The sequence below is a fragment of the Sylvia atricapilla genome, chromosome 3 (assembly GCF_009819655.1).
Source record: "Sylvia atricapilla isolate bSylAtr1 chromosome 3, bSylAtr1.pri, whole genome shotgun sequence".
Taxonomy (NCBI): Eukaryota; Metazoa; Chordata; class Aves; order Passeriformes; family Sylviidae; genus Sylvia; species Sylvia atricapilla.
The window spans coordinates 71228491-71253724 of NC_089142.1; the positions used below are offsets into that span (position 1 = coordinate 71228491).

The following is a 25234-nucleotide window of genomic DNA, read 5'->3' on the forward strand; positions in this document are numbered from 1 at the left end:
TTAAAGTCAAACTTTAAGTTTGGTTCCTTCAAGCTGCAGACCAGAAGATGCTTGTCCAGGAGAACCAGCTACATTATCCCCCTGAAGGATTCCAGCCCTTAGATCACCTACACCTCTCGCAGTCAGCACAGAACTGAGCACTGGCTTGAACAGGAACTGAATTCATTGTTTATCCCTCATCTGAGCAAATGCAGCACTTTTCAGAACAATTTAACCAGCCAACGTTTCACTTTTTTTTGACATAATGATTTTTTTTTTCATACATTCAACAAACAAGTGTGTCACAAGAAAAGAAAGTAAGTCAAATACAGCTCAGCTGCTTTGCTGCCCACGCTGTTCCCAAGTAACTCCCATCTGTTTGCACTGGTGAGGCATTAGCCATTCACACACAGGCAGCCTTGCCTTCTCCTTTCTTGATCAAAAAGGAAAGGACTTCCCATCTATTTTTTCCCTCTGGGAGAAGCAATAGTAATGAAATAACTTCAGCATTTAAGGTTGCCCCTGTGTATTCAGCCAGAGTGGATCAGTCAGTACAACACCTGCAGGTAGGAAGAGCCTAAATATTTTGAAAGCAGGAGCAGGGCAGAGAGAAACTCCTCTTATATAAAGTAAAGGGAAAGTTCACTCAACAAGCAAAGTGGCAACAGTTCATGACAGGGGGAGTAAAGATTACTTGTTTCTCTGCCAGATTTTTCTCTCCTCCTTTCTTGGAACGTCATGATTATTTTCAAAAATGTTTAAAAAAATAATAAGAGCCATTTAAATGAAATAACAGCATCCTATATATTCCTTATTATAAGTACTGGAAGTTACAGGTGGAAAACTAAGCACCTGAGACAGGAAATACAAAACTGCACAAAACTCAGACTTCTCTACACACAGACATTAACAGATTCACGATGCCAGAATAATCATATCAGAAAACCACTCTAGTAGCAGTGCTTCTGCAAGCACATTGCTCTGAAACAGAATTAAATTTTAATTCTGAAACTCCACTTTGGATTTTTTCCCCAAAATAATTCTTGTTTTTAACCTCCTCGGTATCTTCAGCATTTCTTTCCCGGGAAGATCTTGTCATTTTACACAACATTATGAATTGTTTATGGGTTTTTTACACATACATGTTGAATCTTCTTACCTTAGGTTCTCCAAGGCAAGTGACAAAGCTTGACCAGAACCTCTTTTTTCACAACTCTCACTATTTTCATTATTATTAGACAGCACCAGAATAACCAGCTGTTAAAGCCGACGTGTGAATGGGGCTATTTCAGCTCTTGCTCACAAGTGTTTTCTCCACCACATAAAGGTAGTAATTAAAATATTTCAAACCAACACCCCTGCACTTCAATAAGAATCTGAGCTTGATTTTAATTACAGCCGTGCACTTAAGAGCTGAGCTTTTTGTTTTATTCCTTTTGTTTGTTCTTAGAAAGGCCAGGACAGCAGATTCTCTAATAACATGGGCAACAAAGCATGGCATCTGGCCTGTGAATACAGAGCAGCAGATACTGCTTGTACACATTTGAAGGGGGTCAGAGTCAGTGTGGCTTCCCCAAGTCACCAGGCTCCTTTCTCAAACCTGTAAACACAAGAGCTCAGCAGAACTACTAATGGGCTATTGAGCTTTCTGCTTCCAGTTCACCAGTTTGACTCTTGCTCAGATTAAGGGTTAAGAAATCAGTTCCCCTTGAGTGGTATTTGATAGATGAGGACTTCTCAGCAGTAACCCTAGTAGTAGGCTTTGCACTGTGTTACAGGGTACAGCAGTTGCCTTTTCTCTCTGCATTCCTACATGCTCATAATTAAGACAGCCATTTAATTTCAAATGACTCCCATTGATAAAGTTCTTCCTGTCACTCAGGATTCAGTGTGAAAAGAGCCCAGCTTCAGCCCAGCTTAGAGGTGCAGCCAAAAGCTACGCCATTACATCATATTCTTTATTCACAAAAAATTAAAAACACATGAGGGCATTTCACAGTCATTTGATAACATAAGAATAATTCATTTACAGGTTGTACTTCTGGAATTAAATTTTAAATTTTTAAATTTTAAATTTTACTTTAAAACTATAAAACTCTTTGGACTAAAAATAATTTGCTTCAAAAACAGATAAAGTAGAATTAAGTTCCAGAATTGGGCTGATATTCACAACCCTATTCATATGCCCTTTTTTAATGCCATTATTAATTTCAAATCATGTGCAACTCTAGAAGCAACAGACCACTGGTGTGACTGCATGGCTGATCTTCACATCTATAATGAAAACTAAAGACGGAAAAAAAAAATCCATACCATTTAGTGACACCAGCTTTTCTACCTGTGCTTTCAGAAGACTTTTTATTAGCAAAGTTCCTTCAGAAGTCTCTAAAAATACTTTCTGTTCCAGCAACATTTGTTTTACTGCTATTGGTGTGCACAATGGGAAATTCCAAACTACTTGCTTTTGAATTTCCAATTTTCTAACAAGTGATCAGTATTTCTTTCTAATAAAAAGAAATCCTTCCTAGATAGTGATTTTAGTTATCTATATATTCTGTCGGGTATTCAGATTTAATGAAGCAGGTAAAACTAGTAACGTGCTTGACATTATCAATAACCAGCTACCAGAAAATACCAAACTGATGGTTTTAGAGAAGCAAATATCATATTTCACTGTGAAGTTTCAAAGGCAAGCATGGAGTCTACTATTTTGTGAGGCAAAGACAGTTCAAGACAGTTTGGAAAGACACGGAAGGGCTACAGAGATCTCCAAGAAAAACATCCTGTTAAGGAATTTGACCAGACACCATTCAAGAATCAGCAAAGAGCATTATCATTTCCCCACAGAAGACTCACACAAAGATTTTCATGTTTGCTTTCATGTGTAAATTCATGTAATTTCATGTAAATTCAGCATCTTTTTAATCCAAATTCACACAGAAATTGCATTATCATGGTGTCTAGAAGTTTCTGCCCATGTCCAGTCATTTGTCAAGCAGATAATAATTGACAAGAGCAGGTGTCCCCCTTCCCTTAGAATTTTTATATCCTAAGTATAAGACAAGGGCAGAAAAATCAATATCTAGTTGTTGGTTGAATTAATAGCCATGCTGTCTTCAGTGGTCGTATTGAAAATGGAACACAGTTTTCTTATCTGGAGCTAATATTTCTAAAGAGCTAGGGAAAGATAAGTCTGTCCTGAATATAAAATTTGTTTTCAAGTGCAAAGTAAGCAGATGGGCTGGCTGGGTATCAGGAGAGCCATGTCATTCACTCAGTGGGTACTGTCCAGATAGCACATCAACACTTCTCCCAAGTTACACCCATCAGAACCCGATGCTTCAAACAGCAATTCACCAAGTAAGATCTTAAATTACCCATAATTGCTTGTTTTGTTCGTATTTTTGTCATTGCTTGTTTGTTTGTAAAAGACCAGCCAGGCTGTCTGGGAACAGCTTGGCTGCATCATGGACTGAGAAGCAGAGCCCAACTACCCTGGGAGGGTGGCCGGCAGTGTCAGCTTTAGACAGCAGATGGCCAGGAGCAGAGAAAGCTTCCAAGCGCTCTGTATGCCAAAACTTCAGCAATTCCCCTCTTGTCAAGCAGCTTCCAGAGACACAAGACGTAGCTGAACCTCTTCACTCTGGCCAAGACTAAAATACAAGAGCATAGCAGAATCCCATAAAACACTACCGCTTCCTAAAAATATTTAGGCTGCAAGGTTTAAGCAAGACACTGCATAACTACAGCTAAAATATTGGCTAAGGAATTAGAGGTAGAGAAAACACAACTGCATTTTCAATGTGGAGCATAACTAGACCAACAGCAAGATCTGGTTGTACCTCAAAGACACCCATTGATGTGAAACAGAACAACTGATCTAAAATGAGGATTCACATCAAAAGCATTTCAAGAAAACCTGCTGAAGATACATGTGTTTCTCATGTAATGACTAAAAACAAGAAGTCAAAGTACCCAGAGATGCATACCAGACTCTCTCTCATACACATTGGTCACTAGTATTTTAGTATTAATACAAGCTTTCCCACTTGTGTGGCAGCGAGATAAGGACATTCGTATCTTTAAATTGTGACTCCAACTCAATTTCACAATTAAATAAAACCAAACTAAACACAATAGCAACTGGATAGGCCTAACACAGATTGGACAAAAATAAACGGCAATGTTACTGCTGCTTGTGGACAGAAGTCAAGATGAAGCATCTGAACAACAGCATTTCAGTCCACAGTTTCAACTAGCACCAAACAAAAAATGGATATGTGCAAGAAGACTTCTATTTTTCATTTCAATCCGCTACCTTTAGAGGAACACGAGCAAGATGGTGCAACGCTTGTGCTGCCTCTGTTTTGTTGCAAGATAAATTAAGTCTAATGTATATTTCACATAAGAATTTACTATCCTTAACCTTCCAAACTCTTCTAGGGAGGTTACTCAAATTTATCAAAGAAAGACAAGATAAACAAGATCCATGCAACAAAGATATGGGTTTGAGAATTTATACAAGCTCTTTTTCCCCTCATCCTCTTAATAGCTTTACAGGAAAATTATAAAAATGGAAAATGAAACCTAGAAGACTTACCCACAGATTTCAGGAAGCTTCTACAAGCTTGTGATGAAATAGGGCTCTGACACAACAGAAAGGCCTATTTGTTTCATCCACCCTAAACCCATTGACAAGTCAGTGGCCTGCAACTGCAAGTCACAAGGTTGCAGTAAGTCTCCTATGTCACAGCAGCTCTGCTCCTCCAGCATTCACCACTTTTTATTTAGTCAGCAGCCTCAGCTAGAGAGCTTCACTAAATATACAGCTGGGTTTGAAGACTCAACTTCCAAAGGTACATGCCACACTGAAACAAGTCCAATCCAAAGTAACGTGTTCTTCGAGAGTTATTTCCAGATACAGCTTCTCTCAAATTCCCTGTCCTTCCTCAGAAAGAAGCCAAGTTGCCTTCGTTTCTGTGTCCTGTTATAGCAGCCATCTGTCAAGCAAGCAGTTCAGTTCAGAATAATAGAAGCACAGTAAAGCAGGGATTCTATCCAACCCTCATCTACAAACAGCTCTTCCAAGAAAAAAAAGATATTAAAAAACAAACAAACAAAAAAGACAACAAAAAGAACAACACACCACCCACCTGCTTGACTATCAAATTAGTTCAAATGTTTATGAGTTACAACTAGAAATAGTACTTCAAATTGGGAAAAATACTGCTCCAGTTTAAACTGCAAAAATAAACTTGTAAAGACCGAACAGTTACACATCTGGCCAGGTGTTCAGAGCTTTTGCAAAATTCAGTATTTGCAAGTACCACTGTAAGAAGTGGCAAAGGTCGTCCTTGGAGTGCCACTTAACATTTTCAACCCAAGCATTACTGAACATGATTCTCCCTCATTTACCCTCTCTGCAGTTGCCTCAAAACAAATAGCTGGTTCAAGTGAGCAACAGCACCTCTTATAGTGTAAACCTACAGGAGACTAACAGCTACAAAGTCTTTCTTTCCCTTCCTATTCTTGTGATTAAGGGAAAATGTGAAAATGAGACTCAAACTCCTACACACACCACAGGGCTCTGTCCTTGATGCCCTGCAGATCCTGAGATATGGAAAAGACAATTGGTATCAGGAGGTCTTAAAGAACACATGCAAAGAGCAAAAAATAATGAAGAAACATGCAAATACTATTGTTCTGCAGAGCACACGGTGCACAAGTCCATGGCAGTTCACCAATTCACATAGCTCATCCTTTGAGAGCTCACCTACAGTAACTGAAGGCTTACAAGACATTAAATGTATTTACAGCATGAATCCTTATTGCTGAGGTAGGATAGATTTTGCCACCACAGGAATAAATGTTTCTGTGTTCTTTCTGTCATGTTGGGCTGATGAGGAGCTGCTCTGATCTGCTCAACGACCTTCACTGAAAAACCCTAACTCTGAATTGCATAGGGGAATGAGCATTCCCTACCAGCTGCAAACAGTACATCTGCAAAGGAAAAATTTTCTTTAAAAAACAATTATCATAATTTAAAAGAATCAGTAGTTTTGCAGAAACATTTTGCTCAGTAACAAGATGGCATGTGAGCCAGCAGTGGAGTTCAGCAGCAAGACTTGGTCCTGACAGTTAGCAATAGGTTGAGGAGCTCAAGCAGCAAAGAACAGGAAAAAGTTTTTCAAATGTTTGGGCAATAGATTTGTACTGTGCAAAATGCACTTGCTCCCACTGCAAGCAAAACTCTCATAGACACGAAATACACAATCTTTTTTTTTCCTCCTGTATTCAGCAGTGTGTTTAACCTTGGAGCTGTCAAGCTCCATCATGAATAATGAGCCATGACAACACTCCAAGTGATCCTTGGAGAACAGACCAATTTTTCCTATATGCTATGCAAGGCAAAATGCTTATATTCCCATGGCACAGTACCTGCTTTGAAAATATACAGTAATGTGGCCATCAAGAGGAGACCACAAGTAAATACAGGGAAAAAAATAATTTATTTCCCAATATTTCACCACCTAAAAACAGCAAAAGCAATAAAACACATAACATCCCAAGAGCTCCTCTTTAAAATTATACTGGGACTGAGGATATTTGTCTCACTGAGGATGCATTCCACACAACCATTTCACAGCTGAGGAACATCTGCATTTGAAACAACCCATGACAGCTACAGCATGAAGACAGAACACCCTGCAGGTTTCACAGCACTGTGACCTCTAAAATATGAGCACCAGTGAGGGACACGGGCACAGCCTCCAGTCTGGGCAGCCCCCAATGCTCTCAGAACAAACAGAGCCTCCACTCCACACACAGAGCACTGCCAGAAAATGTAGGAAAATATACAGTTATCTGAATGCCTGATTGGAGCTCCTTCCTCTACACCAACACCCTAACCATGCCAAGGCAGGCCTTTCAGAAGGCACAGCAAGGTGACCAAGCAATAGCAAGAGTTATTTCTGCCCTACACCTCTCAAGCTCAAGGGGAGGAGGAAGACAAAGCAAATAGATTCACCTAAAGAAAGGAAAAACTAGGAAGATACAAGCTGAAGACTTGAACAGGCATTCCCTTGTCTCTTAAACAACAATGGAGGGTTGTGTTTGCCCTTACAAAAATCTTGCCTCGTTCAGGAAAATAAATGCAAATTCATTAACATTAACCTGGAAGACACCATGTTCCCCAACAGCTCAAGCAGCATGCATTTGTCCTGTGTTTCTGCAAAGTGGGAAAGCAAATATGTCCTTATTCCAGAGCTGTTTGAAACAAGGTATTTGTCCATGGCTTTGTAGGGGGTCAAGCTTGCTTTTATTTCTGTGTCATTTCCTAGTCTTGTTGCTATAACTGAAAACATGGTCCATCCTTTTTCCCTCCCTGTAAGGGCACTACTTCTAATTCAGTTTCAGTGATTACCTTAAACTACAGGAGCTTTCAAAAATCTCTGTAGAGCAGGAAAGCAACAATGTCAAACCAGTGATGCTTGTCTTTCCTTTAGGTGTGAAGTTTACAGTGTCAGACAGCAGAAAACAGATCTGAGCACTTAGAGGAGTTTCAAGTGCTAACACATCTCCCTCCCACCAAGAAGCCTTTCCTCAAGACTAGATGACTCTTAAAGAGCTGGAGTCAGAAAATCTCTTGAATTTCTTGACTATGGCTGAAGCTGGAGAGAAGACTAGCACCAAAGCAGTAGTTACACATGACAATGTATTTTTTGGCAATTCAGTTTTCCCCTTGGGAGTCTAGCCACACATATCCCTCCTCCACCTGCTCTGTTCCCCTCTATTCACCTCTTCCATGTCCAGGGCATTTCACAGCTATTCTGATCCCACTAGGTCTATCCTTCCCTGCAGTGCTTCCAAATGGGCAAGACCTGTGTTGTCACCACACACAGCACTACCATCATCTCTGATTCAAAACAGTTCTGCTCTTAAGAGGACTGAATCTAGACCCAAAGTCATTCCTCAAATTACAGGATCAGGAATTTTCTTTCAAGCATTACAGTTAAAATGTCCACAGCCTTCCCCACACACCACGTTCATTTCTCACACTCTGTGATAATACACCCCCTTTTATGCCGCACAGCACAGCTCTGCACAATTAGAAATTCCATTCCCTGCTAGCAACATTTGGCAATAAGATCCCTTTAAAGAAGGCTAATTACAGATTTCACTTGAACAGAAATTGGTACTGGGCAGATCTGTAAGCTCTTTAACAAGCTCTCAAACTTCACGCCAGGGAAGACTTCGTTCTCCACCAGGAGCAGTGACACAGCTCTTTCCATAGGTGGAAAGGTTTTCTACAACAAGATGAGAAAGGAAGGTCACAGCTCTGATTCCCCTTGCAGCACTGCACCTTTGCCATGCAAGTCTTATCTTGGAGATATACTGCCTGTGTTTCACAAAAGGAAAACTAAGGGAGCCAGTTCAGCTGCCATGAAAATAATGAAAAGGAATCACAAACCTCCCCACCCCAGTTAATAGTTGTATCAGAAGAAGAACAATGACCAGTATGACAGAAAACAGGTCAAGGACTCAAAAGCTGGGAATTGATAAAATCCAGGATACCTGGTTGCATGCATGAAGCATGTCATTTTCTGAAAACAACAGTGTCAAGGTTGACTTAAAGTTTTGAGAGGGATGGAAGAACTTAAGTCCAAATTGCTCAAGCACCTCAGCATCCAGTCCCATACCAGGAAAAATGTTTTCTGTCTGTGTATGTCAGAATTAGCACAGAAAACAGCAATCTTACCCGTAGATTCTCCTTATCACTTTTTGTCTCTGTGCTCACAACACCTGGTGAAATAACATTTCAGCCAGACCACATATCTGAGGGGAATTAATGCAAGATTCTGCAAACCAGGTATGTGCTAACCAGGTGTGCTAACCCTGCTTGACAACTAGGGTGAAACTGAAAAGGGTAAAAAGGGGAAGTGATAGTCAACAGACAAGTGGTCCTGTTTTAAGGATCCAAAACCAGTGCCCAGGAAAACTACACAAGAACTTTCTGTACAAGATTCAGCTCAAGTCATCATTTTTCCCTGTGGTCAACGACTATATGGCATCACAAGATGTCACACCTGATACACTGAAATTACTGCTGTCAGACTGGCTGGCTGCCTAGAGAATCCCAGCTGGAATCTGTGGTAACCATGCACACCGAGTACACAGCTGTTGGGAAGTCTCCAACTGTGAGCTCAACCCACAGGCACTTAAAAAAGAAGAGTTATGAGTGTTACACATGTAAAGCACACACATTAATAATGTCTATTTGACAGAGATTAAACCCATAAATATCTACCACATCCTCAAATTTTAACACACCTAAAGGTTTTCCCTGTTAGGAGATGCCACACTAAAAGAATGGCTTCTGACAGCAGCAGACTCTTCTCCTATACACAGGCAGGCCTTTAAGAGGCCAACAAACCACTCCTGCAGAAGTGCTACACACCTACCCCCTAGACACCGTATCTTCACCTTGGGGACATCTTTGGGGGCAGGAAAACAGAGTCGTGGTACAACTGCAAAGCATCACACATTAATTTGGAGAGGCAAACCACAAGTCTCACCACTGCCCAGCTCCAAAAAGCCGAGAGTATAAAAGTGGGAGGAAAGGAGCTGTCACTTATTCTGTGAAGTAACCATGCAGATTTCAGTGAAATGTTTGCAGACTCTTCCAATTGAAGACAGATCTAGCAGGAAGAATTTACCTTAGAACCTCAAGATTGTCAAAATATGAGTAACTGAACGCAGATTACCACAACAGGACAATAAGGACAATAAGAAACCCAACATGTGTTAGTAGATGCTCTAATTATTATTGTGCACACATACAAAGTTTATCAGAAGTGCCAAGGCATTTGAGAGAAAAAGCATTATTCAAGGATAGATATTTGCCAGCAGCTGTATCACCACCATGTTCTCTAGCTGATTTTGACTGAACTCAGTGGACATCAATTTAATCCCACAGGACAGTATCATTCACTTCTGTAATAGCTACTGACCTTATTTCTATGAGCTCTGTTGTAGTGTCATGACTAAATGTGGCAAGCAGCAAATCTCACTCTGTCAGCAGCCAGTGCCTGTCCTTTCTCCTTTTGAAGCTTCCACTCATTTCTGCATTTTTTTTTTCAGTCCTGCTGCTTCAAAACAGCTGATCCAGATGGTGGGTATTTGGATTTCAACCTTCCCACATGGTGATGTGGCTCAAGAAAATAAAAACTGTTGCTACCTGCTGCTGACCTACTTTAATTTGTTTCCTGCCATATGACAGAATAAACAATACAGTTCATTGAGCCAGTTTTCCACACCTACTCACTGCTATGTAGGAAATATAAAATAAAACTAATAGACAAAGAAGGAAAGAGAAAAAAAAACCAGCATGATACAGTGGGGAGTAGGAAGAAGTAATTCTCACCTCTATCATAGTCATCTTCCTCTATTGCTTTTTCCTGAAGCCTCTGAAGCCGCAAGATCAAGGACTTTAACTATGCAAAGAAAAAAAGTTAGTTATGAAGCAGGTGCATTTAAAAATATACAGACTATTAACTTCTATGCAACATAAATTTAATGGATTACTACATCACTACAATGGCCAAATTTTGATAGTTAAGCCCAGTATTTGTTAAGTAGACAGACCTATTTGGAAGTCAGCTGAACTGCAGCTACTTGAGCCAAGCATGGCTTTAGTCCAAACACACACAGAGAATAACAATGACATTTCTTGAAAAGCAAAGGAGATCATGCGATCGTAGGATATTTTCCACCCTTTGAATAAATGAAAATGAGATTATTAGAGGATTCTGTCAGCATGACACCTACTTCTGATCACATTGTACTCAACAGTGTGTTCCCAAGCCCATTCACACAATTCTTTACCTGAGTTTTGCAGAGAACAAATACAAAATTTCCATATGCAAACCACATTTTATTCTGTAAATAGAAATGCAGTATGAATATTTTGGAACAGGTATACTCATAATATCGGTCAAAAAAGAGCATTTGCATGCAGCCAAAAAAGTTTCATTGACGCACAATTTAGGTTCATCTACATAATGTTGATATTTGCATTTTAGCAATGCAAATCCTAGATGAGGAAAAAACACAGAACACCAAGAACACCCAAACCACATACAGAATACTCTCTCACATTCCAAGAGAAACTTATCATAAAGTTTTATTTCAAAAGTTAATGCTTCTCTTTGTTAACATCAGGAGTCTGGGCCAAAGTTCTAAATTCACTAAAAATTTGTAAGGCCTTTACAAGTTTTTTGCTGTTAAAAGAAAATGGTTAGAAGGCAGGTTGAGTTCTCTCCTCATTGCCATGACAGCCACAGCCTAACACAGCTGCAGGTACAAGACTGGGATGTGTTGCTTATTAAATTTATGCATGACCTGTACCAAACAAGTCACTATCAGCTCTAGAAAAGGTGAGCCTGGAGAAAGCAGCAGGGCATATTCTCCAAGTCCAAAGCCTGGAAGTGCTTAGGAGAGCACAAAAATCCACACTTCAGACATCCTGCAATAAAAAAAATTTCTCCCTGAAGCTCTTTCATATTCAATCTTCATATTGAAACTCTAAGTTGCATACAGAAAAATAGGTACAGCCAGTCAACAGCTTCATGGAAGCACTCAGTTATCAAGACTACACATCAACACACAAAATCAACACACAAACATTTCAATTCAGGATTTCCCTCTAAATATGGCATGTGAAAGTGGACTAGTAAGAAAAAAGGTACAAAAATAAAGCCAGGAAAGTATCCAAAAATGTTTGATTAATAGGCTATAAGATCCTCCAGAAGAAAAACAAAAAACATTGCATACATTCCCATTTCTTCTGTGCTTTATTTTGGTTTTCACTTCCTGAAACTCTAAACTTTTTCCTCTGAGGCTAGTGAGGAATGTGAATGGTACTGAAGGGAGGAGCTCTGAATCCTCACCTTAAATTATTTTCTGTGTTTTATGCCTGACTTTATTTTATGGAGTTTTAAAGAAGCCTGCAGTAGGAATGATTCAAGTGACACTTTTTTCATATAGATGATGTATAACAACCATCTATCCTGAGAGTACAGCTTTGGTGCTGCTGGCGGTGTTTATTCCATCATGCACTACATTGGCAGGTCATTTAAAGTCTGCTCGGGTACCACAGCCCCGGCACGCCCACGGCAAACTGACTGATGCTGCCACTGTAAAGTGGAGAGAGTGAGACATTTGGAGCTCAACTAATCAAAGACCTGCTGCTGCTGCTTCAGCGTGGCATGTCCTAGATGTGTACCAGATGAAGATCACTTTTTAAGTACAGAGAAAATATAATTTTAACAACTTTGGTATTACCTCCTTTTCTTGAGTACCATTGCCTTTGTTCCTTTCTGAAAACTTTGAGACTTACTCATTATCATTACAATAGGAAGGTGCTTCAAATTAAACATACACGACTGGCTAACCAAGGGCAAAGACATCTGAGGGCACAAATCCCCAGCTCTCCACTGAATGAATTAATGAATACAAAAATTAAAGAAAGCAATGTTTCTTTTGTGCCTATCAAATAAGCAATACCGAAAAGAAAGAAAAATAATTTCCTATTTTGATTGCGTTATGTATTCCCAAATTTGCAGCAAATTTATTTCCCAAACCATCTCAGACTATGGGCACACTGCAGTTCCAGGCATGAAACCAAAGACACTGCTCCATGTCATTGTGTGTGAAGTCTATAAATAAGAGAACCTAGTTTGAGTTCTACACACATTATCTATGAAAAGAAAATATTACAAAGTATAGTAAGCCCAGGTCAGATGTCATGGTAAGCAAAGAAAGAATAAATGTTTTTCAGTCTTCTGTCTTACATAAACAGTAGGTTTGTGCAAAGTCCCCCCAGAGCAGGTTGTTTCATTAGGCCTAAAGACAATACAGCACATCTCACCAGGTATGTGTCTGAGCTGAGAAGTTACAAAGATCTGAGTTTCTAAAAGGCAAACATGAAACCCAGGCACAAGTGATAAAATTAAAATAAAATATTAAAAAATGAAAAAAAAAAAAACCAAACCCAAAACCAAATAACCCAACCAAAAAAACCAAAAATGACAACAACAACAACAAAAAAAACCAATCACCACATCAACAAAATCCCCACTACCCACTCATTGCACCTTGAACAAATTAGGGCAATCCATTGTGTCCATATAAATCTCTGGCTTACTGTTTCCTGTGTGCACAGTAAAGCCAATACTTGGCTCCTTTGGCTGGGTGAGCTCCAAATGCCCACCCTACCACCATAAAAATACAACACAGCTGATCCTCCTTAAAGTTTCCCCACCCCTCTCCTATAAAGAGAACAGTGAATGACACTGCCTGTATACATTGTAGGTATAACTGTGGAGTACACATATATGCAAAAAGACACCAGACTCACCAGCCCACTGCTCTTCTAGAGTGGAAAGGGAAAAGAAAAAAAGGTCCAGTTCCCAGCTGGAGACAAAGAGGGACTTAACCCTCGTTTTTCTTCATGTGGGGACAGCACCTATTAGATTACACACTACTTTCACAAAGTTGTCTAATTCTTAGAAATCTTTGGCTCAACTTAAACATTTCCAATTAAAAAGTTTAGTGTTGTTAAATCATGGTACTTCAAGAAAAGAGTTCTCACCACTCCCTAGCTTTATACTACATATAACCCAAAGTGCAGACAAAACAGCTGCCCGTGAAAAGAAATGGTACTTATTGAAGTCAGAAACTGATGTGTGATGCTAGAAATGGGAGGACTAAAGTTTCAGTAGAACATAGAATAAGGTACTGCAACAATATCACCTATTTTTAAAGAACCAAACAAAACCTGTTATCTCATTTTTATCGAGCAGAGCTCTACTGTACAACTCTGAACAAAGGCCACAAAAGACAGTAGTGTCTGAACTCCTATACAAACTTTGATTTTGGCACTATAAATAAAAACGTTTTGAGGAAAAGGTATCAAAAACAAAGTGAGATTACTGACCTTTAATGTACTGCGGTTGCCAAGCAAGCAATCCTGTAGCACTGGCTCATATTTTTTCATCAAAGTATCCCAGTTATGGTCACTGACAGTAAAGCTACTTTCATAGCCTGAGGTGACAGAAGAGCCAGCAGATGCTGCATCTGAGGAATCTGTAGAATATGAAAATGTTGCATCTATATCTGAGAGAGAGACAGTCTCACAGTCCTGTAATTTATCATTTACTGGGCTCTCATGTTCATGCCGCAAATCTTCACTGGACCTGGAGAAGTAACACAAATCTCCCAAGTGCTCATGAGTTTGTGCCATCTCTTCTGGCTTCTGCAGACTGCCTGTGGTTTTGGGATGCAGAACGAGCTCAGCTTCCTCAATAGATTTGCCTGCAACATTATTTACTCCAGAGGCCAAGTTCAGGGAGAGCTGTATGAAGCTGAAACTTGAACTGAAGCTATCATGTGCACCAGCAGAAGGAGAAATACCATCTCTGTTTGGACATTCACAGTTGTTATTCACTTCTGTCTGATCCAAAGTATACATGTTTGGGGGCTTGCTCACTTTGGTGCTGCAGCGTTTCTGCCATGTAGACCACACAGAAGCAGCATCTCCTTTGCCTGTTGTGGCAGCAGGGCAGGTCCCTGTCCCTGTGCTATCTGACCGTGGATTACTGCAGAATGAAAGATTTTCACAACATCCTGGAGTACTTCCAGCAGTGGCCAAGGCTGTTACCCCATGAGCAGGAACTACAGCACTACTCACTGCCCTACAGCACAGGAATTCCAGGTCACCTTGGCCCTGTCTGTGCAGAGCACAGCTCTCAGAGCCTCCACAGCGCTGCCTGCCATGCGGGAGCTCCGCCGGGCTGAGCCCTGTGCAGGCACCCACGGACTGAAAGTCGATCTGTCGCTGAGCCTCCGGCCTCATGTATCCCGGTCTTCTTGCCAGCTTCTTTTTACGAAGAGAGCCTGCCGCCATTAATTGCTGGTGATCATCTGGAAGGGGAGAAAAAGTCAGTAAGTGTTTCTGCAGTTTTCCAGGCTTAACATACTGTGGCATCTGAAAAGAGTTGTTTCTGAAATTTCAAGCAGCATATCGTTTTCCATTTCAACAAAACACAGACACTGACCATACTGCAGATAGAGAACACTGTGTGTATTCATTCACCTTCTAAAGAGTCTGCACCTGTTTTTAAGTGAACTCACTAACAAGCTCCTCCATCAGGACACAAACCTGGGTACAATGAATCAGATCATCTCCTCTATTCACCTTATCACTCTGCTTTTTCGTTCTCAACTTGCTTAACAGCAGGCTGGAGCAGAAACTTGGTTTAAGTTTCTCTGATACAAAATGATTTCAGACTTACAAGCACATCTAAGACAGGACTGAATTGGCATCCAAAATGTGAGAACCACAATCACAAAGAAATTTTGTTCATAACCTGTTGTTGCTGAGTGTTCTGTTTCTTGTGTCCATATCCATGTTTTCACACTGTGAGTAGCAAGTGGTTCAAACTCTGCTGCCATAAGAGATGTAACTGTAACACTCTGTGGTTGCAGATGTTGGTCTAATGTGATATTGTGCAAGTCATCATTTAGATTTATAATACTACCTGTTGTCCAAAATGTAAAGTTAAAGGAAAAGCTTGGCATGAAAATCCACCAATCCTAGAAAACTATTAATCCATAGCATTACTGAAGTAATGCTATGGATTAATTAATATCATTAAGAAGCAGCCTCTGCTCAGTAACTTGGTTTCCTCACGCATATCTTACTTACATGGATGAAAAGATACATTTGCTCTTTGCAGAGAATAGGAAAACAAACAAAACCCCCCACCCAAACAAGATAAAAATACCACAGTAAACATTGAAAGTGGAAGATCAGAATTTAATGTCTGTGTTTTCTGTATGTTTTTGTACATGTATTATTGGTAAAAGACTACATGATGACTACTTTCATTCTCTCATGGATTTACTGCTAGTTAAAAGGTATTCCATTTGTCTGTCCTGCACAATGAGAATCAATGGGAATAAAACCTCTGCACTATCACCCATTTCATAACACAAAAAGACATTGACTGGACCTATTTGCCTGAATCATCCTTCAAGGGGATCTGATGCCTAGCTGAATTATGCCTTCTATTAGCTGCCCTCTACTCACAGAAACAGAATCAATTGTGTGTTAGAAATATTCATATCACCCACACAGAGCTCTTACAAAAACACAAGTTTCAGATTTTTTTTTCTTTACATTTAAAATTCCTCTCTAATCACAACCCTTTGTCAGTTTTTACATTCATAGATATGCACAAAATCTAAACTCCTCAGCAGCTCCTAACACAGGCCTCATGCACATCACACTATGACAACATCCTATACAAGAATTTAAGCATTAGAACTGAAACTTCCCAGGAGAATTTTCACAACATTCATTACATTCTCTCCAAATAACCTTCAACAAAAGCAATTTATACATTTTCCATATACTAGAATAGTGGCACATCTCACCATGGGACTGCAGTTAAGCTTCTGTATTCTGCTTCCTATCACCATAAATTAGAATATCCCAGCAGTCTCTTACATTCTCTTTTGTCTGAGGAAAAAAAGCATCACAGAAATCAGAAGTAAAAAAGGTCATGGAGTCCATCAGCCTGTCTACTATAACAGACAGTGAAATGCTGTGCTGGGAGTAATTTAATAGAAGTCTTAACAAACAGGAATCACTCTCGGAGCAAGGGAACAAAAACAGAACAGAATGTTCTTTAAAATTTAATTCTTTTAGTTTATATAAAAACAATAGCCTAAGTTTGACTTCAGCAGAAGAAATCAGTCATGCATAAGAGTCATTCTAAGGCTGCATATACTCCATGGCCATTTAAAAAGGCTTGTCACATGCCTCATCTGTAAAAACACAAAAGGTTCTCTGGTTTAATTAAAATCAGTTTAAAATTGATCTCACTAAATCACTATGAATTTCTGAAGTAGACAGATAATTACAGCTCTTTAAACACCAAATTTAAACTAAGTTAATGTAAATAAGGTTTAAATTGGCCAAAGCATTAGATATTCGCACCAAGCGAACCGGATGCAATTCTAAAAACTATTGGAGCCAAAAGGGTACAATTCCAGTGTCCTGAATGAGATCACACACAGCCCACACATCTCTGTGCTCCCCACAAAGTTCACAGGTAGCCCTCTAGGCAGGTTTGGCACTCAGTCCCTTCATGGACTCCAGGTCTATCTCCTGGTGAGTGCATCCAGCAGCACAAACCGCTCACCTGGGTACCAGAACAGAGCACTGCCCCAGTTACAGCCAGCATCAGGGCCAGGCCAAACCACGAGCCATCCAGACAATGCTACAGGGAGAGCTGCAGGCCCTTTGCCCCAGTGTGGTTGTCCCTGAGAGCCAGGCACAGCATGAACACAGACACTCACACCTTCCCCAGAGGACGAGGGGAAGCCTGATCTCCAGGTCCAGCTAGAGAGCACTCACAGTGCCCTCAGCCATCACAAAACCCAGCCAGGAAGTGACTGTTGCCTTGGGTGTACCGTTTGGGCACTGTTTGCCCTTGTGCCATGTCCCTGTTCTCATGCTCAGAATAATTTCAGTTGTTTATTATTACATATCTGAAATACAGTTATATCAACTTTCTCTGCATAACCTTCCAACCATAGCTTGCCTTATCTGCCTGTCAGAGAAATTACACTGAACCAATTCAGTGGCTTGTTAAAAAACAAAGACAAGCCTTAAATTCTTCTCATCTTACCTCAATTTGAAGAGCATCAAATAACTGTTGGCAATTAACTACAAAATTATCAGAATGAAAACAACCAAAGGCAAATTTAAAACCCTACACTACCATGTGTCATGCACTGTATGAGACACACACTTAGAAAGAGAGAAAAGCCACAAATGCAAGAACCTTTCAACTGTAATATTAAAAAATGAACTTTTAAAAATATGTATTTTACAATCTTAGAAGATAATGTAACATATATTTAATGGCAGGTATGTGTGAATTAAATGACTTCAAATTCAATTATGAAAGCTCAGAAATATTCTTAACAGCTCTTTCACCATAGCCATCTTTCCTGATGATCAACATTTCATGTAAAATAACAGTTCAGACCCAGAGCAGAGGGAAAAAGAAAATAGTCTACTGTTGTAAAGCCATGTTGTTCACATCTTAGTTGCACCCATGAGATGAAAGAGGGAGAGGTGAAGCCTAAGAGCATTTCCCACTCATGGAAAGAGCACATTCTCTTGAACCCAGCCTGACACTAAAGGACAGCAAAACAGTCATCTAATTTATTTTAGATCATCAGTCATTGTTTTCGGCCACAAAAGTGGCAGTTCATTTTTTGACCAAATGTTCTAATAGCATCTGTGGATGAAAAGGCGTAAATACCTTACATTTTTGTTTTTCCAATAGGATTTTATAGATCAGTACAGAAACTCAAGTGATCACCTCCTTACTCCTGCTTTAATCATGTGATGTAGAACACTGGCAAGTTCATTTAAGTTCTTCCTGAAAGTGAGAAATTATAGATGTAATTTTAAAGGTAGCTCAACTATCTGAATACACCTACATTAAACACAGTTCGTTTTTATCAGAAAAACAAACTCATCTTCAGAGCATTTCCGGGTGGTAACTGTGATGTGGAAGAAAAGGCATTCAGTCATATTCAAAGCCAACTATCAAAGCAGTGCTCCAAGCAATTTCTGTAGTGTTGTTCCTCTTAAGGAAGCCCTAAACACCTGCATCAACCTACACACAAACAAAGTAAGAGAGTTTCAAACATTTATTATTTACAAACATACGTACACAAATGTTTTACCTATCAGAAACAAACATGAACCATTCTTGGAGATTAATCTGACATGACAATAACCATTATTGTTCCGTTCCTAAGTCACAGAAATATGTAAAATGTTGCAAGTTCCTAATCAGATATAGTTTGACTCATTGACTGAATTCCAAAGACATCGCTAAAGATGTGAAATAAGACGGCACTGATCTCAACAGCCTATGTTGAAACAAACAATAACATCTCTTTGCACAAACAAGCTTTCAAAGAAAGTCACTTTTGAATAAAGATTTTCGTAACTCCTGAAATGAAAAGGTCTCCCTTACCTTTTTCATCTCACCTACTGAGCATTAACTGTAACTGCGGTTCATCCAAAGTTTTATAAAGTGTATCTATAGAGGGAAGCATGGCTGAGCTACATTGTATTAGATGTAACGATACAAATTATTTCCTCACCAAGGTTTTCTGGGATTTCTAAGGTTACAGCCTGGTTTTACCAAACTGTTAAAATTTCCCAAACATCACAAATAATATACTCTCTGAGGTCATTAAATGCCTGTCAGTTTCCATTCTTCATTAAAAAGCACTTCAAAGAGTTGTGCATTCTAAAATCCAGAATGCTCTTTTTTGGGGTTCAAATAATTGTGTTTTTATTGACACACTCCCACAATGCGTGTCATTGAGTTGTTATATAAATTGTTAAGCCACTTACCTACTTAATGCAACAACTCATTTTAAGCCATTTGATGAAATTACAGCACCTCTCTCTAGAATTAGAATCACATCAGCTGATATTAATACGCTCATCAAATTTTTCACACCTCAAGAAATAAAAGTACAGTTTAAACCTGGGGTCTAGCCTTAATACTAAGAAAGGGGAAAAAAGTCTACCAAAGTAAGCTGGTAAATAAACACTTCCCATGTCAGTAACAATCACCTATTTAGTCAGGGGAATAAGAGAAATAACCCTTTCCTTAATTGCATATTTGTTGCTACACCTCACTTTCCAAATTCATCTCTGGTTGATCAGCCTCAACCCAATCACTCTCCAAACCTCCCTACACAACTCACTGATGTATTTCACCCAACACACTGATACCTGCCTTGGCCAGCTAGAACTGCAAACCCACATCATCAATTGCCAGTCATCACCAACCCTACACCCAGCTCAGTCACCCATCCTGTCAACCCACCTGATGAACAACAAAACATCCCAAGGATGAACACAAGCAGGTCTGGAAAAACAAGCCTGTACCAGCACTGGATGCCTTCAGCATAGTGAATAAAAGAAGACACTTGACCAAAAATATCCAGCCCAATTTTTCCCAACCCACAGTGTTGCTTCTCTTAAGCAACTGTTAAAATTTCTTTTTAACTTACAGTCAAGTTATTGACAATAATTTAGCCACTTTTCAAAGAGGCAGATGGACATACAAGTTGCAAGCCTTCAGAGAATATTCACAACAGAGAATCGATGCTTATTTCAAGAGGTGGGGTGTGGGTGTGTGCAAGTTTTGTTGTTCTTCTTCCCGGGGAAAAACTCTTTTGTTCCCAGCTTCAATATAAAAGTCTGTAGAGGCAGTCCATTCAAATGTCTTAAGTGGAGACAACACTGATTCTTTCAGTTAAGATCTCATAACAGCTTTAGATATTGCACAGAAATAGGGGAGCATGGATGCTGCATAGAAAATGTGAAGTTCTCTTAGGTCATAATTTAATTTGCAAACAACACTTAATGGCTTTGCAGTCACATCCCATAAAATCATTTCACCAAACACTCATGAAATGATGAAATCAGTACACAGCAGTCCTTTGCAAAAATGGTCTATTTAACACACCACACTTCTCTTTCATCACTCTGTCTACGGAGTGACAGTGTGGATTCCCACTACTTCTGCTCAGTCAGATCATCTGCAGCAAGACTCTAATATAAAACTCATCAGGGGGGAGGGGAGGCAGGAATTTTAAAAAAAAAAAAGTGAAGTGTGAGAGCACATTGACAGCAGTCAATTTCTAATTCAAGCACAGTTTGAATGCTCCAGCTTGGAGATTTGAATTTTTAATTTCACTGAGAGAGTGGGTTCCAAATTAAGCATCTGATGCACAGTCAGTCTGAAACCAGAATTGACTTTACTGAAATAGAAAGTAATTTTCTCTTAACAGCTCAGTAGTGATCACATATAATGAAAATAAAACAACGTGGCAGCTCCTATACTGCCAAGGGTGAGGAGTCAGAAGGCTTTTAGCTTTGTAATTTAATATCAAAGTCCCAGGTCAAATGTTCCTCCTTTGCCTGCTGAAGGAAGTTCACCTTGTAGCCCCAGTCAGGCTGTCAGTTGCAATGCCCATGCTGTCTAGGCAAGAACAGAGACGGTATGGAGCTCCAGGCACCAGGAAAGCTGAGCACTGAATTCTCAGAAAGCACAGCACCTCAGGATGCAGATTAAATACAAGACACTGCAAAAGCCAGGCATGGATACAAACTGCGGTTACAGCAATGCACAGGACACGAGGCCAACCTGAACCTAGAAGAAAGGCAAAGAAGTGGTGCTGCTCCCTCACCCTGCTCCCCTGAAAACAAGGTCTCAGGGCTTTACATGAAGCCCTGCAGCTCTTTATGCTGACAGAATCTCTGCACTCAGGTATTCTTTGCTCCTTGCAGCAGCAATTGTGTGAACTGTGCTTTTGCCAGCTGACAGTCAATGCCACTGCGAGAGGCGGTGACCCACGAGGCACAGCCTGCAGCACCACTCTGCGCCCTCAGCACAGGGGAGCTTGCACAAGTGAGCTTCAGCTAATGCAAGTCCTCACCAAATGCCAGCAGATTGCTCAGCATCACCAGTCTGCAGGTGTTACAGCCTGTGAGGGGTGACACTGTGCTCCAGCAAGCACAGTGCATTCTCTCAGAGACCTTCACTGGCAAGTGGGAAAGACACACAGATATCCCTTTTGAGATCTTCACTGAGAATATGGTTTGGCCTTTACAATCCTTACCCAAGGCTGTAGACAGACAGACAGACAAAACAGAAGCTGGAAGTTTGTTTTACTGGGCCCCAGAACACAAAAGTGGAGACGTCAGCTATATCCTTTTCCTCCAGCATAGAGGAGAAAAGTAGGTTGTTCAGAGGAAATTCTGAGATTATCTATGAAAAGGCTATGGAAGAACTATTACAGCAGAGATTACTGAAACAGCAGCAGAACACTAACCACAAGCAAGAACACTTCTAGCAGAAATCACAGCTCCTTCTAAATACAGGGGGTCAGAAGTCACTCTGCCTAGAGCAAGTCAGATATCTTCTTTAAAAAGTTTCTAAAAATTAACATTCCAGGAGAGAATAGAGTTTCTCTCTAGAAGGTAATCGCACTGAACTACAGCATTTAGCAGATATGGCAGCACAGAGGGACAACAGCTGTCAATACAGAGCTTGAGAAGACCTCAATAAACAGCTGGAGAGCACTCAAAGGAGGTGCCCACTAGCACCAGACAGCTAGTTCTCCATACCTTCCCATGTAGGAGCCCTGGTATTAGAGGCCAAACTTGGTATTTCCAACCCACATCACCAGGTATGGCAGGAACATGGAGATCGTAGCAACTGCCTGCTCAGCTTCAGGCAGGAGCTGAGAGTAACCTCACACCACCTGGAGAATGAAGACTCACCAGGACCAAAGCTTGTTCACACACCTTTAAAAGCCATGGCCACCAGAAGCAGACAAGGATCAAGGAGTACAGTCAAGCAGCAGGCAGTCACACCCTAGACTGAGGGAGGACATCACCAACACCAACAGATCTACTTTGACTGTCATTCACTCATTTTTGTCTCCATCCTAACTCTGCTAATACCAACACTGCACATGCTTCCCACTGCTCCCATCAAATCCTGCTTTCTTTTACACCAGCTTTCGCTGCATTTCAATCATTACTCCCTCAGTTACTCCTTCCAAACCAAGGACTCATTTCTCTTCAAATGAAAAAGAGAGTTGATCCAGAATCTTTCCAATTGCTGCTCTGGAACGGGTCACACTTCACAGTCTAGAATGATAACCATCCACAAAGCTCCCAAACACTGTTACAAGCCAAAGAGAGATACTCTCTTTCCCAATACCAATTTTCTTAATACTGCCTCTCTGGTTCTTTCCAATCTTTCATTTTTGTCATGATCCCAACATGCACAAACCTCCTTCCAGCCAACCTAACAGCGTTTCTCCCATGACATCAAACAAGTATGTCTCAAGTTACTCCCAAAATTTCTCCTCATATGAGCTTCCAGACCCTCCACCTCCTCAGCCTTCCTGCTTCACACTGCCCACCAGCAGGGCTCAGCTTTTTAGGCTTCCCCAGGTGCATTTAAAAGAAGTCCAGCCCCACTTCAGCTGTGTTCATTGATTTCATGGCTTCCCTCCAGTTGCTCAGCTTTTTTGGCTACAAGAAGTTCAGACAGTTCTCAGGGTTTCTTTTACATCTCTCACAGCACACAGAGTTGGTAAGACAATCTAAACCAAACCTCACTCTTAAGGCACACTGACTCCATTCATTCCCTTAGAGATCATCTCAATGAAAACACTCTTATGAGAGCTTCCTTCCCGTGACTATAAATCACTGCTACTCATGTCTGGGAAATCAAGACAATTACCTGTCACAATTTACGCTGACACTCTCCCTGGGCTAACATACATTAGCTAACAACACAGGCTACTCTTACTAGCACATGTCTGTGCTGCTCAACAAGAAAATTTCTGGAAGAAGTCTGTGCTTTTAAGATATTTCTGTCACATGCTGTTTGTGATTTGTGTAAGTACTACTACCTAAGTACAAACCCATAGTATCTGCCACCTCTCATCAAACTTTACCCACCTGCATTTATTACCAAAATAAATGAAAGCACAGTATTAATCTCCAAAGAAATTGTAGCCCTATATGACATAGCTTGTTTCTTGGGTGACAGGGATTCTGCAGGATACTGCACTGAAAAAAACCTTCAGCAAAATATTTCAAGTTTAAAAATTTAAAAAAAAGAAAAATTCAACACACAAATCAGACCTCTCAAAATTATTCTCTGCATTAAAAGAATAAACCAGTGAACAGTTTTTCAGGTCAACATATTCCAGATCCATCTTAGCATTTTAAGTGGATAAAGAAGGTGCAGAATGTACCATATGGCGTTAAACACACACACCTGAACAGATCTGCTTCAGTAACAAAAACCTTGGCAGAGGAAAACTTTGACTGTCATTTAGACAGTTTTCCAGAATAAATATAGATTGTTAACTCATTACTTCCAATACTGGGGTTTTCTACTATATTATTTGCTTTAGAAAACCTGAATTCATAATCCAGGATCAGCAGAATCCTGCGCAAGGTAGCTCATATTTGCATTTCCCTTTCAGGTGCATTGGATAGGCCCCCGTGTAATTAGGGATTTTTTCTGCCTCTTTCAGGTTTACACACAATATTCCCAACAAGTATTATTATTAAGAAGTAGCAGGCAGAATTGCTGTAGCTTCTTTCGAGGAAAGCAACAGAACGTCAGAGACATTTGATCTCCTGGGATGAGGTACAGGAGTAATCTGATACATTCCCTTTGTGGTTGAAGCAGACCGTGTGAGAAACTACACAACTTATCCCAGTCACAAAGCATGCCCAAGACAGAACAAAGGACCAACACAGGACTCCTGAAAGAGAGCTATGTATTTTCACTATCAGAATACACCTAAAGCTTTGTACCTTTAGAACACCTGTGTTCATGGAAAAGGCTGGAGATTCAAAAGCAGCACTTGGATAGAATTTTATGTTATCTAAGCTATCAAGCCTTAGTGTCACAGATCCCCTTGAGGCTGATCCTGCAAAAATGCTATTCTGTCTGGTGAATTTTTACTGGAAACTTCAGGTTTAATTTACATTTTTCAACCGAAATATGAAGCAAATACAAACATCATATTTAGAGAACTCTTTGTCTACAACAATTTGCACCTGTCTACATTTTTGTACACCAAACCTAAACTAGTCTGAGATGTGAGACTGGAAAATAGATTTTAAAAATATCTGTGTCAAGAAAATCCACTAAGATAGTCCATAGACATAAGCAGTTAATTGACAGGCTGCTTTAACTACTGAGTGAAACAGTGCTACCTTTATGTTGGAAACCTTTTAAATTTTCTCCTGATAAGGCAGAAAGGAAAATTCACAGTATTTTGAATGTACTTGCCATAGTTGCTCAACCTAGAAAGCATCCTTTCTCTCTCCAGCTCTCTGTGAGCAGGAACACCTTGCATGACCAGCCTTACAAAAACAAAGAAGTGACAACAAAACCATGAGAGATACTGAGAAGACTGAGATTTTCATTTCTGAACAATAAAAGTGTCATAGTGCTTCACTGAACAAAAACATATGAAATGTCTTAAATTACCTTAAAGTCTGAGTCATAAGCAAGGACTCTGTACCAGAGAAAGCCAGGAAGGC

The 25234-nt window shown here is 40.1% G+C and overlaps 1 protein-coding gene across 1 annotated transcript in view; it reads right to left on the bottom strand.

Annotated features, from left to right (window-relative positions):
- DISC1 (DISC1 scaffold protein) overlaps positions 1-25234 on the bottom strand; it is a 182388-nt gene that overhangs the window by 153977 nt on the left and 3177 nt on the right. The window contains 2 exon segments of the mRNA XM_066315725.1: positions 10403-10472; positions 13976-14961. Of these exon segments, the coding sequence (XP_066171822.1) occupies positions 10403-10472; positions 13976-14961 (1056 nt within the window).